The sequence below is a fragment of the Medicago sativa genome, chromosome 1, assembly GCF_051527215.1.
Source record: "Medicago sativa cultivar Bolivia chromosome 1, Bolivia_mono, whole genome shotgun sequence".
Lineage (NCBI taxonomy): Eukaryota > Viridiplantae > Streptophyta > Magnoliopsida > Fabales > Fabaceae > Medicago > Medicago sativa.
In genome coordinates, this window is record NC_140749.1 from 30,795,828 (window position 1) to 30,815,570 (window position 19,743).

At 39.9% G+C, this 19,743-nt stretch overlaps 1 protein-coding gene across 1 annotated transcript; it reads left to right on the top strand.

Moving 5' to 3' along the window:
• The first annotated feature begins 18,504 nt into the window (after nt 1-18,504).
• Nucleotides 18,505-19,103, top strand: LOC146954225 (uncharacterized). Its single transcript, XM_085743976.1, has 2 exons — nt 18,505-18,988; nt 19,099-19,103. Exons 1-2 carry the CDS (start codon nt 18,505-18,507, stop codon nt 19,101-19,103), a joined length of 489 nt encoding a protein of 162 aa, XP_085600102.1.
• Nucleotides 19,104-19,743: the final 640 nt, after the last annotated feature.

The window sequence follows — 19,743 nt, forward strand, 5'->3', positions numbered from 1 at the left end:
TCCATATAAAATTTGCCTCAAAACATTCTCCTAACAAAAATCACCATTTGACCCATTTTCATCAAACTTCAAACAAAACAACACAAAGTCATATCAAACTCTCCAATTATGATTACCCAATGTTTTAATCATCAACAACAACATCTATCAACAACAACAGCAGCTAAACATCATGAATTCACCAACAATTCATCACAACAACATCTCATATCACCATTTTTGGGCAAAAATGCAAAGTATACATATAACCACAACTTAAGCATGTAATTTCATCATCAACAACTCAATTAACATTCAAATTACATACTCAAACATTGCATCAAAACATGAACACGAATTTGAAAGCAATTAGATTCAATTCAACATTTTCACAAAAATGGGTAAAGAGAAAAAGATGTGAATTATGGTTGAAATCTAACCCTCTTACCTCTAGCACCAAGATTCTCTAACCCAAGCTTCAATTTAGCTCCTAGATGATGAATCCCTCTTGCCTCTAACCCTTGCACTTGTTCTTCTCTCTAGCCTCTATCTCTTATCTTCTCAAATGAAAAATGAAATGAAAATGTTGTAACCCTATCTCTTCTCACTAACATTAGTTTATAAAGGCTCACTTAATGGGCTTATCTCACAAACCTTAATGGGCCTAACCCATTTCTAATTCAACCTTAAAAATGTTACTACTCACCTACCGGTAAAATATAACACTAACAGTCACTTAACGGTAATTAAAATAATTACTACACCCTCTCTAGTAACTTGGTAAAATAATAACTTCCACTAAACACTAAAAAAATAACTTTCTGCAAAATTACAAAATTGCCACTGCCCTCAAAATGACCAAAATGCCCCTAAGTCCAAAATGACTAAAATACCCTTCTAACACCGAATTCTACGATTCCCAACCAAAAATACACACAGAGGCAAATAATCACATAAGAGCACATATAACACACATAAATAAATAATAAAATAAAACTAGCGAAAATCGGCTGTTACAACTCTCTCCCACTAAAAAGAATTTTCGCCCTCGAAAATTACCTGAAGGAAACAACTCTGGGTACGCAACCCTCATCCTACTCTCCGATTCCCAAGTGGCACTCTCACCGGTCGGTCCAACCCAAATCAATTTAACCAAAACGACCTCCTTGCCACGCAAACGCTTCACTTCACGATCCTCGATCCTCACTGGCCAAGTCTCAACGGTCAAATTATCCCTTACTTCCAAATCATCCACTTGAATCACATGAGACGCATCATACACATACTTCCTCAACTGAGATACATGAAACACATCATGAAGATTCGACAATGATGGCGGTAACGCAATCCGATACGCTACAACCCCAACCTTCTCAATAATCTCAAACGGTCCAACAAAACGAGGAGTCAACTTCCGACACTTCAAAGCACGACCAACACCGGTTACAGGATTCACTCTCAAGAATACATGATCACCAACCTGAAACTCAAGGTCTTTCCTCCTCTTATCATGATAACTCTTCTGCCTACTCTGAGACGCTCTCATCTTCTCTTGGATCATCTTAACCTTTTCCGTAGTCTCTTGCACAACATCCGGTCCTAACAAAGCACCCTCTCCTGACTCATACCAACACAAAGGAGTTCTACACCTCCGACCATACAAAGCCTCAAACGGTGCCATTCCAATACTAGAATGAAAACTGTTGTTGTAAGTAAACTCAATCAACGGTAAACATTCAACCCAACTGACACCTTGCTCCAAAACACAAGCCCTCAACAAATCTTCCAAACTCTGAATAGTCCTCTCCGTCTGACCATCAGTCTGGGGATGATAAGCGGAACTCAACCTCAACTTAGTCCCCAAAGCAACTTGCAAACTCTCCCAAAACTTAGAAGTAAACCTCGGATCCCGATCCGACACAATACTAGAAGGAATACCATGCAATCTAACAATCTGCTCAATGTAGATCTCAGCCAACTTCGCCACAGACATACCGGTCTTAATAGGAACAAAATGTGCCGACTTCGTCAACCGATCAACAATCACCCAAATTGAATCAAAACCGTTAACAGTCTTCGGCAACCCCACAAAGTCCATTGATATACTATCCCACTTCCACTCTGGCACAAACAACGGTTGCATCAAACCTGACGGTCTCTGATGTTCAATCTTGGACTTCTGACAAACCAAACAAGCATACACAAACTCTGCGATCTCCTTCTTCATTCCAGGCCACCAAAACAACCTCTTCAAATCTTGGTACATCTTAGTCGCTCCTGGATGAATACTCAAACTACTCATGTGACCTTCTTCCAAAATCTGCCTCTTAAGCTCAAGAACACTTGGTACACAGACACGATCACGAAACATCAAAACACCGTTCTCATCCAACCTGAAGTCTCCACCCTTACCTTGATTAACCAACACCACTCGATCAACAAGTTCCAAATCTTCCTTCTGACCATTCTTGATCTCCTCCAGAATATTACTTGTCAGCTTCAACATTCCCAACCTCACACCATCCGGTGTCAACTCACTAACCAAACTCAAATCTCGAAACTGTTCAATCAACTCTAACTCTTTTACCATCAAAGCAGACATATGCAACGACTTCCTACTCAACGCATCAGCAACAACATTGGCCTTTCCAGGGTGATAACTCAGCTGAAAATCAAAATCCTTAAGATACTCCAACCACCTTTTCTGCCTCATATTCAACTCTTTCTGGTCAAACAAGTACTTCAAACTCTTATGGTCACTGAACACTTCAAACTTAGAACCATACAGATAATGCCTCCAAATCTTCAACACATACACCACGGCTGCTAATTCCAAATCGTGAGTCGGATAATTATTCTCATGCACTTTCAACTGCCTCGAAGCATAAGCCACAACCTGACGATTTTGCATAAGCACACCACCAAGACCCATCTTAGAAGCATCACAATACACAACAAACGATTCCTTCGGATTCGACAAAATCAACACTGGAGCTGAAGTCAACCTCTTCTTCAACTCTTGGAAACTCTTCTCACACTTAGCATCCCAAACATACGCTTGCCCTTTCCGAGTCAACTGCGTCAATGGCAATGCCAACTTAGAGAATCCCTCAATGAACCTCCGATAATAACCTGCCAACCCAAGAAAGCTTCTAACTTCAAAAACAGACTTAGGTGATTCCCACTGCAACACTGCATCAACCTTCGACGGATCCACGGCAATACCACCTTTAGAAATCACATGACCAAGGAAACTCACTTCCCGCAACCAAAACTCACACTTCGACAACTTAGCAAACAACTTATTCTCCTTCAAGACTCCCAACACTATCCTCAAATGCTCGACATGCTCCTCTTCAGACTTCGAATACACCAAAATATCATCTATGAACACCACCACAAAACGGTCCAGAAAAGGATGAAATATTCTATTCATATACTCCATGAAGACACCTGGCGCATTAGACACTCCAAATGGCATCACAGAATACTCATAGTGTCCATACCTCGTTCTGAACGCAGTTTTGGATATATCTTCCGCCTTTACTCTAATCTGATGATATCCTGACCTCAATTCAATCTTACTGAACACTTCTGCACCAACCAACTGATCCATCAAATCATCAATCCTCGGAAGCGGATACCGATTCTTGATTGTCACCTTGTTCAACTGCCGATAATCCACACACAATCTCATGCTACCATCCTTCTTCTTAACCAACAATACAGGAGCACCCCACAGAGAAACACTCAGTCTGATAAACTGTTTCTCAAGCAGCTCTTCTAATTGCTTCTTCAATTCACCCAACTCTGATGCAGACATCCGATAAGGCGCAATCGAGATAGGACTCGTTCCCGGAACCAAATCAATTGCAAACTCAACTTCCCTCTCCGGCGGTAATTCGGTAATGTCGTCCGGAAAAACTTCTGGAAACTCTTGCACTACCGGCAATTCACCAACTCCTTTCTCACTACTTTCCTTCAAGGAAGCAAACATCATGAACACACTAGCTTCACCATCCAAGGACTTCTTCACTTGCTTCGCGGTCAAGAACTTCCCACCTTCCTCAGCCACCGGCTTAGAAAACGTTACACTCTTGGTCAAACAATTAATGTTAACACCAAAAGTCAACATCCAATCCATACCAAAAATTACGTCCATATGCTTCAATGGAAGACACACAAGATCCAACTCAAAATCCACGTTACCAAAACTAACAGGACACTTAGCACATACTAAGGAAGTAGTCACCGAACCACTAGCCGGGGTATCGATAACCATCCCTCGCGACAACGGAGTCACAACCAAACCCAAACGCTCAACACAACTAGCCGCAATAAAAGAATGAGTAGCACCAGTATCAATAATTGCAATCAAAGGAGTAATATTGATAAAACACATACCTCGGATGAGATTATAAGGATGCTCCACCTCTTCCGCATTCAATGCAAACACCTTCCCCGCCGCCTTCTTCGGGTTGGTACACTTAGTACTAAGATGACCCTCTTCACCACAGTTGAAACAAGTAATATCCTTCTTGCACTCAAATGCCTTGTGACCCTTCTGTCCACACTTGTAGCAACTATCACCCTTGCGACAATCACTAGAGTAATGACCCAAGATTCCACACTTGTAGCACCTCACCTCAGCAACATTCGGCTTAGAGCCTCCACCAGATTCCCTCTTCTTTCCTTTGTCCTTGTTGTACGGCTTCCCAAATCCATGACTCTTTCCTTTCTTCTCATTCATCGCCTTATAATGATTCACCTTGACCTTTCCAGCTTCATCAAACATGCGACACTTATGCACCAAAGTATCAAAGTCTCGGATCTCCTGAATACACATGTACTAATAGATATCGGGCCTCAAACCGCTCTCGAACTTCACACACTTAGAGACCATAGCATCCTCCGCATTGATGTATGGACAAAACCTCGAAAGCTCCTCAAACTTTGCTGCATACTCAGCCACTGAACGGTTCTCTTGCTTCAAGTTCAAGAACTCAACTTCCTTCTTAGTCCTCAAATCCTCAGGAAAGTACTTCCTCAAAAACTCAGTCTTGAACCTAGCCCAAGTCACAGTTCCACCAGCCTCAAGCCTTCCCTTAGCATTGGTCCACCAATACTCAGCCTCTTCAGCAAGCATGTGAGTAGCCAGTCTGACCTTTTGATCCCCACTAGTCACCATAGCACGAAAGATCCTCTCCATAGCTTGCACCCAACTCTGAGCTCCATTCGGGTCATATCTACCCTTGAACGTCGGCGGACTGTTTCGCAAGAAACGATCCAACCTTCGCTCCTCAGCCTCACCAGGATCACGATGACCAACCGCCGCCTGCTCATTAGCCTAAGCCAACACCTGAGCCATCGAAGCCAAAGCCTGCGCAATTGCCGCATCATCTCTACCACCAGCCATCTCACTTCTACACAAAACCAACCAACAGATAAGAACAACAGCACAACAACACAAGAACAAGTACCGAAGGTAACTCATTACCATTCGCATACTAACAGGGTAAATCAACAAACACTAGTCTACTAGTCTGGACAAGACTGACCACGGCTCTGATACCAACTTGTAACACCCTATTTCTAGACACTTGCATGAAAAAGAGGAACTCCACTCCTCGGCATCAACAAGCACAACTAAGCATCCTGCACTCCATCTACCCGTCCATACGGAAAGGTAGGTGGTAAACCACTAAGGGTTAGCATTACATCATCATAATCCACTTAAAATTAATCAAGAAACTTTGAGAATGAAAGATACATTTAAGAACGATGGATAACAAACCATACACGTATTCACAAGTATTCTTAACATTCACATCATTCAATATCAACATCTCAAATTCATACCCACAAGTGTAACATACACACATCACAAAATCAACCATCTTAATCAACAATTAACAAATTCAATCATCAACTCAAATGCATTTCAATTCACCAACAAGTATGCAATGGATCTAGACTCATCTAGATGCATGTGGTACCAATTCTCCTCAAGGTCGTCACCCATGATGCAACAAAAACATCATTATCAACGGCTATAGTCAACGGCAATATGGATATAACATCCGACACGACATATGATGCATGAACATATGACTCAATTCACTATGCATATGTTCACAACAATTCAACGGCTATAATCAACGGCTATAAGTCAACGGCTATAATCATCATTCAACTATATCATATAGTTCATATCTCCACATAGTTCCTTACATTCCAAATAAAAGAACAATTACAACATATGATCACAAACATCATATTAATCACCTAACAACCATTCATACATCATCTCATAATCATATCAATCTAATCATAGAGGGTTCATAAGCAATTGGCCTTCAATGATCATTTTCAATCAAGTTCGTCTCAAAAATCACAATATTGAAAATAATTGAGCACCTAAGCCAAAACCAAGTAAACGAGTTCAATTGCCTATGCCATGTATCCTCTCAAGTCACACATATGTGCAGTAGAGATTACATAAGCATTTCATCGGCCAAATACGATGAATTCATAAAAATCACAAAGTTCGTCTCACCGAAACACTTTTCAAGAAATTTTCCATTTTCTAAGTAAAACAAGTTAAATCCCTCACATCATAGTTTAAATACTACTAAACACCTTAATTGAACTCATAAAATATAAGTTTGAAAGTTTGGAAACAATCCATAAGGTTTGGGTCGACTTAGAAATAGTTATGCGGATTTTTCGTAAAATTTCACCAAGACCACCTTGGAGTATTTGACTCATAACTCAAAAACCAAGAATCATTTTCAAGTCAAACCAAAGCCATTGGAAAGCTAACAAAATTATCTACAACTTTCATGTTTACACCGAAAACCAATTCAAAACAGAAACAAGGGAAAAAGACGCAAGAATGCGAAACAGGGGATGCAGCCACTGTGCAGCTCGCCGTGGCGAGTAAATCTACTCGCGAGGCGAGTAAGCATCACCGAAAGCACCTCCTGCTCGCCTCCAACTCGCCTCCCACTCGCTGTGGCGAGTTGAGACAGTCCTGTTACGAGAAAAACTCACTTTTTCACCCCAAAACCCCAATTTTGACTTCCCAAAGCTCAAATTTGATCCCAAAGTTTGTTTAAACATTTCTAAACATGAAAAGACACCCAATTCCATATAAAATTTGCCTCAAAACATTCTCCTAACAAAAATCACCATTTGACCCATTTTCATCAAACTTCAAACAAAACAACACAAAGTCATATCAAACTCTCCAATTATGATTACCCAATGTTTTAATCATCAACAACAACATCTATCAACAACAACAGCAGCTAAACATCATGAATTCACCAACAATTCATCACAACAACATCTCATATCACCATTTTTGGGCAAAAATGCAAAGTATACATATAACCACAACTTAAACATGTAATTTCATCATCAACAACTCAATTAACATTCAAATTACATACTCAAACATTGCATCAAAACATGAACACGAATTTGAAAGCAATTAGATTCAATTCAACATTTTCACAAAAATGGGTAAAGAGAAAAAGATGTGAATTATGGTTGAAATCTAACCCTCTTACCTCTAGCACCAAGATTCTCTAACCCAAGCTTCAATTTAGCTCCTAGATGATGAATCCCTCTTGCCTCTAACCCTTGCACTTGTTCTTCTCTCTAGCCTCTATCTCTTATCTTCTCAAATGAAAAATGAAATGAAAATGTTGTAACCCTATCTCTTCTCACTAACATTAGTTTATAAAGGCTCACTTAATGGGCTTATCTCACAAACCTTAATGGGCCTAACCCATTTCTAATTCAACCTTAAAAATGTTACTACTCACCTACCGGTAAAATATAACACTAACAGTCACTTAACGGTAATTAAAATAATTACTACACCCTCTCTAGTAACTTGGTAAAATAATAACTTCCACTAAACACTAAAAAAATAACTTTCTGCAAAATTACAAAATTGCCACTGCCCTCAAAATGACCAAAATGCCCCTAAGTCCAAAATGACTAAAATACCCTTCTAACACCGAATTCTACGATTCCCAACCAAAAATACACACAGAGGCAAATAATCACATAAGAGCACATATAACACACATAAATAAATAATAAAATAAAACTAGCGAAAATCGGCTGTTACAACTCTCTCCCACTAAAAAGAATTTTCGCCCTCGAAAATTACCTGAAGGAAACAACTCTGGGTACGCAACCCTCATCCTACTCTCCGATTCCCAAGTGGCACTCTCACCGGTCGGTCCAACCCAAATCAATTTAACCAAAACGACCTCCTTGCCACGCAAACGCTTCACTTCACGATCCTCAATCCTCACTGGCCAAGTGTCAACGGTCAAATTATCCCTTACTTCCAAATCATCCACTTGAATCACATGAGACGCATCATACACATACTTCCTCAACTGAGATACATGAAACACATCATGAAGATTCGACAATGATGGCGGTAACGCAATCCGATACGCTACAACCCCAACCTTCTCAATAATCTCAAACGGTCCAACAAAACGAGGAGTCAACTTCCGACACTTCAAAGCACGACCAACACCGGTTACAGGATTCACTCTCAAGAATACATGATCACCAACCTGAAACTCAAGGTCTTTCCTCCTCTTATCATGATAACTCTTCTGCCTACTCTGAGACGCTCTCATCTTCTCTTGGATCATCTTAACCTTTTCCGTAGTCTCTTGCACAACATCCGGTCCTAACAAAGCACCCTCTCCTGACTCATACCAACACAAAGGAGTTCTACACCTCCGACCATACAAAGCCTCAAACGGTGCCATTCCAATACTAGAATGAAAACTGTTGTTGTAAGTAAACTCAATCAACGGTAAACATTCAACCCAACTGACACCTTGCTCCAAAACACAAGCCCTCAACAAATCTTCCAAACTCTGAATAGTCCTCTCCGTCTGACCATCAGTCTGGGGATGATAAGCGGAACTCAACCTCAACTTAGTCCCCAAAGCAACTTGCAAACTCTCCCAAAACTTAGAAGTAAACCTCGGATCCCGATCCGACACAATACTAGAAGGAATACCATGCAATCTAACAATCTGCTCAATGTAGATCTCAGCCAACTTCGCCACAGACATACCGGTCTTAATAGGAACAAAATGTGCCGACTTCGTCAACCGATCAACAATCACCCAAATTGAATCAAAACCGTTAACAGTCTTCGGCAACGCTCCCACAAAGTCCATTGATATACTATCCCACTTCCACTCTGGCACAAACAACGGTTGCATCAAACCTGACGGTCTCTGATGTTCAATCTTGGACTTCTGACAAACCAAACAAGCATACACAAACTCTGCGATCTCCTTCTTCATTCCAGGCCACCAAAACAACCTCTTCAAATCTTGGTACATCTTAGTCGCTCCTGGATGAATACTCAAACTACTCCTGTGACCTTCTTCCAAAATCTGCCTCTTAAGCTCAAGAACACTTGGTACACAGACACGATCACGAAACATCAAAACACCGTTCTCATCCAACCTGAAGTCTCCACCCTTACCTTGATTAACCAACACCACTCGATCAACAAGTTCCAAATCTTCCTTCTGACCATTCTTGATCTCCTCCAGAATATTACTTGTCAGCTTCAACATTCCCAACCTCACACCATCCGGTGTCAACTCACTAACCAAACTCAAATCTCGAAACTGTTCAATCAACTCTAACTCTTTTACCATCAAAGAAGACATATGCAACGACTTCCTACTCAACGCATCAGCAACAACATTGGCCTTTCCAGGGTGATAACTCAGCTGAAAATCAAAATCCTTAAGATACTCCAACCACCTTTTCTGCCTCATATTCAACTCTTTCTGGTCAAACAAGTACTTCAAACTCTTATGGTCACTGAACACTTCAAACTTAGAACCATACAGATAATGCCTCCAAATCTTCAACACATACACCACGGCTGCTAATTCCAAATCGTGAGTCGGATAATTATTCTCATGCACTTTCAACTGCCTCGAAGCATAAGCCACAACCTGACGATTTTGCATAAGCACACCACCAAGACCCATCTTAGAAGCATCACAATACACAACAAACGATTCCTTCGGATTCGACAAAATCAACACTGGAGCTGAAGTCAACCTCTTCTTCAACTCTTGGAAACTCTTCTCACACTTAGCATCCCAAACATACGCTTGCCCTTTCCGAGTCAACTGCGTCAATGGCAATGCCAACTTAGAGAATCCCTCAATGAACCTCCGATAATAACCTGCCAACCCAAGAAAGCTTCTAACTTCAAAAACAGACTTAGGTGATTCCCACTGCAACACTGCATCAACCTTCGACGGATCCACGGCAATACCACCTTTAGAAATCACATGACCAAGGAAACTCACTTCCCGCAACCAAAACTCACACTTCGACAACTTAGCAAACAACTTATTCTCCTTCAAGACTCCCAACACTATCCTCAAATGCTCGACATGCTCCTCTTCAGACTTCGAATACACCAAAATATCATCTATGAACACCACCACAAAACGGTCCAGAAAAGGATGAAATATTCTATTCATATACTCCATGAAGACACCTGGCGCATTAGACACTCCAAATGGCATCACAGAATACTCATAGTGTCCATACCTCGTTCTGAACGCAGTTTTGGATATATCTTCCGCCTTTACTCTAATCTGATGATATCCTGACCTCAATTCAATCTTACTGAACACTTCTGCACCAACCAACTGATCCATCAAATCATCAATCCTCGGAAGCGGATACCGATTCTTGATTGTCACCTTGTTCAACTGCCGATAATCCACACACAATCTCATGCTACCATCCTTCTTCTTAACCAACAATACAGGAGCACCCCACAGAGAAACACTCAGTCTGATAAACTGTTTCTCAAGCAACTCTTCTAATTGCTTCTTCAATTCACCCAACTCTGATGCAGACATCCGATAAGGCGCAATCGAGATAGGACTCGTTCCCGGAACCAAATCAATTGCAAACTCAACTTCCCTCTCCGGCGGTAATTCGGTAATGTCGTCCGGAAAAACTTCTGGAAACTCTTGCACTACCGGCAATTCACCAACTCCTTTCTCACTACTTTCCTTCAAGGAAGCAAACATCATGAACACACTAGCTTCACCATCCAAGGACTTCTTCACTTGCTTCGCGGTCAAGAACTTCCCACCTTCCTCAGCCACCGGCTTAGAAAACGTTACACTCTTGGTCAAACAATTAATGTTAACACCAAAAGTCAACATCCAATCCATACCAAAAATTACGTCCATATGCTTCAATGGAAGACACACAAGATCCAACTCAAAATCCACGTTACCAAAACTAACAGGACACTTAGCACATACTAAGGAAGTAGTCACCGAACCACTAGCCGGGGTATCGATAACCATCCCTCGCGACAACGGAGTCACAACCAAACCCAAACGCTCAACACAACTAGCCGCAATAAAAGAATGAGTAGCACCAGTATCAATAATTGCAATCAAAGGAGTAATATTGATAAAACACATACCTCGGATGAGATTATAAGGATGCTCCACCTCTTCCGCATTCAATGCAAACACCTTCCCCGCCGCCTTCTTCGGGTTGGTACACTTAGTACTAAGATGACCCTCTTCACCACAGTTGAAACAAGTAATATCCTTCTTGCACTCAAATGCCTTGTGACCCTTCTGTCCACACTTGTAGCAACTATCACCCTTGCGACAATCACTAGAGTAATGACCCAAGATTCCACACTTGTAGCACCTCACCTCAGCAACATTCGGCTTAGAGCCTCCACCAGATTCCCTCTTCTTTCCTTTGTCCTTGTTGTACGGCTTCCCAAATCCATGACTCTTTCCTTTCTTCTCATTCATCGCCTTATAATGATTCACCTTGACCTTTCCAGCTTCATCAAACATGCGACACTTATGCACCAAAGTATCAAAGTCTCGGATCTCCTGAATACACATGTACTAATAGATATCGGGCCTCAAACCGCTCTCGAACTTCACACACTTAGAGACCATAGCATCCTCCGCATTGATGTATGGACAAAACCTCGAAAGCTCCTCAAACTTTGCTGCATACTCAGCCACTGAACGGTTCTCTTGCTTCAAGTTCAAGAACTCAACTTCCTTCTTAGTCCTCAAATCCTCAGGAAAGTACTTCCTCAAAAACTCAGTCTTGAACCTAGCCCAAGTCACAGTTCCACCAGCCTCAAGCCTTCCCTTAGCATTGGTCCACCAATACTCAGCCTCTTCAGCAAGCATGTGAGTAGCCAGTCTGACCTTCTGATCCCCACTAGTCACCATAGCACGAAAGATCCTCTCCATGGCTTGCACCCAACTCTGAGCTCCATTCGGGTCATATCTACCCTTGAACGTCGGCGGACTGTTTCGCAAGAAACGATCCAACCTTCGCTCCTCAGCCTCACCAGGATCACGATGACCAACCGCCGCCTGCTCATTAGCCTGAGCCAACACCTGAGCCATCGAAGCCAAAGCCTGCGCAATTGCCGCATCATCTCTACCACCAGCCATCTCACTTCTACACAAAACCAACCAACAGATAAGAACAACAGCACAACAACACAAGAACAAGTACCGAAGGTAACTCATTACCATTCGCATACTAACAGGGTAAATCAACAAACACTAGTCTACTAGTCTGGACAAGACTGACCACGGCTCTGATACCAACTTGTAACACCCTATTTCTAATAAGCGGTAAAACGCGCGAATATACTAACATATTCTAGAAATAGATGCTACGTCTTCGAATAAACCACAAATCATACATGCATAAATATCATGCTACACAACATAGCAGCGGAACGACATATAATTCATAAACATATCTGGATCTTCAAACTAAATACAACTGTATCCTTCAAATCTCAAATAACAGAATATCTCAACAACTCCAAAATACAAAGTCAAATAAACAACATGCAAGACTATCCTAGATCAGAGCCCTAATCTAGACACTTGCATGAAAAAGAGGAACTCCACTCCTCGGCATCAACAAGCACAACTAAGCATCCTGCACTCCATCTACCCGTCCATACAGAAAGGTAGGTGGTAAACCACTGAGGGTTAGCATTACATCATCATAATCCACTTAAAATTAATCAAGAAACTTTGAGAATGAAAGATACATTTAAGAACGATGGATAACAAACCATACACGTATTCACAAGCATTCTTAACATTCACATCATTCAATATCAACATCTCAAATTCATACCCACAAGTGTAACATACACACATCACAAAATCAACCATCTTAATCAACAATTAACAAATTCAATCATCAACTCAAATGCATTTCAATTCACCAACAAGTATGCAATGGCTCTAGACTCATCTAGATGCATGTGGTACCAATTCTCCTCAAGGTCGTCACCCATGATGCAACAAAAACATCATTATCAACGGCTATAGTCAACGGCAATATGGATATAACATCCGACACGACATATGATGCATGAACATATGACTCAATTCACTATGCATATGTTCACAACAATTCAACGGCTATAATCAACGGCTATAAGTCAACGGCTATAATCATCATTCAACTATATCATATAGTTCATATCTCCACATAGTTCCTTACATTCCAAATAAAAGAACAATTACAACATATGATCACAAACATCATATTAATCACCTAACAACCATTCATACATCATCTCATAATCATATCAATCTAATCATAGAGGGTTCATAAGCAATTGGCCTTCAATGATCATTTTCAATCAAGTTCGTCTCAAAAATCACAATATTGAAAATAATTGAGCACCTAAGCCAAAACCAAGTAAACGAGTTCAATTGCCTATGCCATGTATCCTCTCAAGTCACACATATGTGCAGTAGAGATTACATAAGCATTTCATCGGCCAAATACGATGAATTCATAAAAATCACAAAGTTCGTCTCACCGAAACACTTTTCAAGAAATTTTCCATTTTCTAAGTAAAACAAGTTAAATCCCTCACATCATAGTTTAAATACTACTAAACACCTTAATTGAACTCATAAAATATAAGGGGGATGTATTGGATTAGGATTCTATGGGATTTTAAAAGACTTTTTAATTATGAAAAAGTCTTGTGGTATTCAATCAAGACTTTTTGCAACTTAAAAAAAGTCTTGTGTTATTCAATCAAGACTCTTTGTCATTTTAAAAAAGTCTTGAGGTATTCAATCAAGACTTTTCATCACTTAAAAAAAGTCTCATGGTATTCAAAATCATTCAAATTTCGAAGGATTGTTTAATAAATTGGATTTTGATGGATTTTGTGGGATTTTGTAGTGTAATTTTAACAAGAAAAAGTCTTTCATGAAAAGATGAGATTTTTTGGGATTGTTTTTCATTTAAAAGTTACTATCTCTTTCTTCTCCCTTCTCTCTCTCTCCCCTCCCCCCTCTCTCCTTTCTCTCTTCGTCTCTCTATCTCTCCATTCTCTCTCTCTCTCTCTCTCTCTCCCTCCCTTCCTCCCTCCCTCCCTCCCTCCCTCTCTCCTCTCCTCTCTCTCTCTCTCTCTCTCTCTCTCTCTCTCTCTCTCTCTCTCACCTCTCTTAGAAAAACTCAAACGACTTCTCTAATTTCAAACACAAAATGAGGGCTGACACAATAATTTTTTTTTGAAAGATTTGTAAGGGCTGTCATAATTTTAAATATGTACAATTGAATTTTGTGGGAATAATAACATTTTTAACAAATAAAAAATGTGTATGGAGAATAATGTGTTTTTTAGTCCCTTAAAATCTTATAAAATCCATAAAATCCTTAAAATTTTAAAATCAATAGTAAAAGAATTTTTTGTTGGTTTTATTTTTCTTTATTCAAACGCTAGAATTTATTTGTTCATTATTTTTATCATTCACACTTGTAAGTTTGTTCTTTTTTTCCCTAAAATTCATTGAATCCTTTAAAAATTTAAAATCCCATAAAATCCTTTGAAATCCTTAAAAGTCAGTGTGATAAATCCATTAAAATCTTGAGTGTATAAAGTCTTTTACATAAAAAGTCTTTTAAAATCACACAGAATCAATACAATCTCACACAGTCTTTTAAAATCTTAAAGACTTTTTTTATTAAAATAGTCTTTTAAAATCCTAATCCAATACACCCCCCTAAGTTTGAAAATTTGGAAACAATCCATAAGGTTTGGGTCGACTTAGAAATAGTTATGCGGATTTTTCGTAAAATTTCACCAAGACCACCTTGGAGTATTTGACTCATAACTCAAAAACCAAGAATCATTTTCAAGTCAAACCAAAGCCATTGGAAAGCTAACAAAATTATCTACAACTTTGATGTTTACACCGAAAACCAATTCAAAACAGAAACGAGGGAAAAAGACGCAAGAATGCGAAACAGGGGATGCTGCCACTGTGCAGCTCGCCGTGGCGAGTAAATCTACTCGCGAGGCGAGTAAGCATCACCGAAAGCACCTCCTGCTCGCCTCCAACTCGCCTCCCACTCGCTGTGGCGAGTTGAGACAGTCCTGTTACGAGAAAAACTCACTTTTTCACCCCAAAACCCCAATTTTGACTTCCCAAAGCTCAAATTTGATCCCAAAGTTTGTTTAAACATTTCTAAACATGAAAAGACACCCAATTCCATATAAAATTTGCCTCAAAACATTCTCCTAACAAAAATCACCATTTGACCCATTTTCATCAAACTTCAAACAAAACAACACAAAGTCATATCAAACTCTCCAATTATGATTACCCAATGTTTTAATCATCAACAACAACATCTATCAACAACAACACCAGCTAAACATCATGAATTCACCAACAATTCATCACAACAACATCTCATATCACCATTTTTGGGCAAAAATGCAAAGTATACATATAACCACAACTTAAGCATGTAATTTCATCATCAACAACTCAATTAACATTCAAATTACATACTCAAACATTGCATCAAAACATGAACACGAATTTGAAAGCAATTAGATTCAATTCAACATTTTCACAAAAATGGGTAAAGAGAAAAAGATGTGAATTATGGTTGAAATCTAACCCTCTTACCTCTAGCACCAAGATTCTCTAACCCAAGCTTCAATTTAGCTCCTAGATGATGAATCCCTCTTGCCTCTAACCCTTGCACTTGTTCTTCTCTCTAGCCTCTATCTCTTATCTTCTCAAATGAAAAATGAAATGAAAATGTTGTAACCCTATCTCTTCTCACTAACATTAGTTTATAAAGGCTCACTTAATGGGCTTATCTCACAAACCTTAATGGGCCTAACCCATTTCCAATTCAACCTTAAAAATGTTACTACTCACCTACCGGTAAAATATAACACTAACAGTCACTTAACGGTAATTAAAATAATTACTACACCCTCTCTAGTAACTTGGTAAAATAATAACTTCCACTAAACACTAAAAAAATAACTTTCTGCAAAATTACAAAATTGCCACTGCCCTCAAAATGACCAAAATGCCCCTAAGTCCAAAATGACTAAAATACCCTTCTAACACCGAATTCTACGATTCCCAACCAAAAATACACACAGAGGCAAATAATCACATAAGAGCACATATAACACACATAAATAAATAATAAAATAAAACTAGCGAAAATCGGCTGTTACATCCAACGCACCAGCAGTTTTTATGGATTATATGAATCATAGTTTCCAACCTTATCTAGATCAATTTTTTCATTATTTTCATTGATGACATTCTGGTTTATTCTAAGAATCCGCAAGAGCATGCTCAACATTTAAGGATAGTGTTGGATATTCTTCGGGAGAAGCAATTGTTTGCAAAATTCAGTAAGTGCGAGTTTTGGTTATCAGAAGTCAAATTTTTGGGCCACGTCATTTCTCAGGGTGGTGTAGCAGTTGATTAATCTAAGGTTGAGGCTGTTCAAAATTGGGCAAGGCCGAAGAATGTTTCTGAAGTTCGAAGCTTTTTGGGGCTAGCAGGTTTTTACCGACGTTTTATCATTAAGTTTTCTCAAATCGCTTTGCCTTTAACTCGACTCACAAGGAAAGAGATACCTTTTGTGTGGGATGAAGAATGTGAAAAGAGTTTTAGGACCTTGAAGAAGAAGTTGACTCAAGCTCCTGTTTTGACGATTCCAGATCCAGGAAAGAAATATGTGGTATTTTGTGACGCATCGTCTAAGGGACTCGGTGGAGTACTTATGCAAGAAAACAATGTAGTGGCTTATGCATCTAGACAACTCAAAACGCATGAAGCAAATTATCCCACCCATGACTTGGAATTGGCAGCTATAGTTTTCGTTTTGAAAATATGGAGGCATCACCTCTATGGAACACATTTTGAGTTGTTTAGTGACCACAAGAGTCTGAAATATCTATTTGAATATGAGGCAGAGGCGTTGGATGGAATACCTTAAAGACTTCGATTTTGATTTGAAGTATCATCTAGGAAAGGCCAATGTTGTAGCAGATGCTTTGAGTCGCAAGGCTTTAGCTCAAGCTGAAGTTATGATGCACACTTGTAAGATGTATGAAAAGATTCATGATCTTAACCTTGGAATCACAGAAATCGGTGATGGTATTTGTTTTCATAATTTGGAATTAGTCTCGTGTGACTTGCGATCCAGAATCGTACAAGCTCAAAGAGACGATGCAGAACTTCAGAGACGAAGTAGTTACCCAGAGTTTTCTATGGCTTCGGACGAAGCAATTTTGTTTGAAGAAAGATTATGTGTTCCAATTGACCAAGAGCTTAGAAGATTTATCTTGGAAGAAGCTCATAAGAGTAGTTTTTCAATTCACCCTGGTATAACCAAGATGTACCAAGATTTAAAGAAGGAGTACTGGTGGCCCGGCATGAAAAAGGATATTGCTGAATTTGTAGGGCGATGTATTGTATGTCAACAAGTCAAGATGGAACATCAAAGACCAGCCGGTATGTTGCAACCGTTAGAGATTCCTTAGTGGAAATGGGAGCACATTACCATGGATTTTGTAGGAGGTTTACCCCGTACTCAAAGAGGTCATGACTCAATTTGGGTAATTGTGGATAGGTTTACCAAGTCAACACATTTCTTACCGGTGAAGTCTACCTACAAGACATCACAATATGCGGATTTGTTCATTTCCGAGATTGTCAAGCTACACGGTGTTCCAGTGAGTATCGTTTCAGATAGGGATCCAATATTTACTTCACACTTTTGGAAAGCTTTTCATAAAGCTTTGGGGACTAAATTGAAATTGAGCATGTCTCATCATCCGCAGACCGATGGTCAATCAGAAAGGACTATCCAAACCTTAGAAGATATGTTACGTGCTTGTGTTTTGGAAGATGGAGGAAGTTAGAGCCATCATCTACCTTTGATAGAATTTTCCTACAACAATAGCTATCACTCAAGTATCGGAATGGCACCATATGAAGCTTTGTATGGTAGAAAGTGTAGAACCCTTTGTGTTGGGCTGAGGTTGGAGATAAGAGCATCCTGGGACCAGAGATTATTCAAGAAACGACTTTGAAGATTAAGTCAATTCAAGAAAAGATGAAGATAGCTCAGAGTCGTCAGAAAAGCTATGCGGACATGAGATGGAGACCTTTGGAGTTTTCTGAAGGCGATCATGTATTTCTACGGGTAATGCCTAAACTGGGTTTGAGAGGTGTTTTCAGAACCAAGAAATTGAGTCCTAGATATGTGGGACCATTTTTGATACTCAAGCGAATCGGACCAGTAGCTTATCAGTTGGCCTTACCTCCAGCTATGTCGGGATTGCATGATGTATTCCATGTGTCGCAGCTGAAAAAGTATGTTCCGGATCCCTTTCAGCCAGTTGAATTAGACTCTATAGAGTTAAGATCAGATTTGACGTTTCAGCCAGAACCAGACAGTATAGTAGATCGTGATGTCGAGTCTCTCAGAAACAAAGAGATTCCCATAGTGAAAGTAGTATGGAAAGGATCGCCAGATGGTGAGGCAACATGGGAACTTGAATCAGAGATGTTGAGTCAGTATCCGCATTTGTTTTCAGGTATATTTCAAATTTTGAGGGCGAAATTTTTTTAAGGGGGGTAGGATGTAATATCCCGCTTTTTAAGATACGATGAGTTACCTGATAACGATAGATTATTCGCGTTTCAGGCTAGGGGTATTTTGGTAAATACTCGTGGATTGTCTATAAAAGGATTTTTGACCCAAAATTCCTCATTCTTCTCTTCACTTTCTCTCACTAGGGTTTGTGAGAAAACTTTGCTCTCCCTTCTCTCTAGGAAAATCGGTCCTCACCAACTTTCTTCACACATAATCTTTGCTTCAAACTTTTCCTAGTTGGAGTCCTTGCAAGAGTGGATCTTGGTTACAACTTCTCAACTTGTTTTCATGCTTGTTAGAGATTGAGGTAGCTAGGGTTTGGCTGTGTTGAAGCTTGACAGCCACTACAAACTTTCTAAGGTGAGTTCTAGGCTAGGTTTTACCTAAGGGTTGTGAGATTAAGCTATCAAGAGATTATTTGAACCTTTAGGGTTTTACATGGTGTTTTATTACCCCTTTTTCCATTGTTATGTTTGCTATACTTGTTTATGCTTGCTTTAAGTGTGACTACAGGTCCTATATGAATACTAGAGACACCATATGCCTTGGGTCACTTTGTGTTGGGGATTTTTGACTTAAAACCACTCTTGTGCAGGTGCAGAACTGCACTAACTCGCCACTGCGAGCACAGAGCCCGCGAGGCGAGCAAGAGGAGCCGAATGGGGGTGTTTGCTCGCCCCAAGCTCGCCAAGGCGA

Coding starts and splice junctions, on each gene's coding strand:
- LOC146954225 (XM_085743976.1), top strand. CDS start 18,505: ATGAAGATAGCTCAGAGTCGTCAGAAAAGCTATGCGGACATGAGATGG.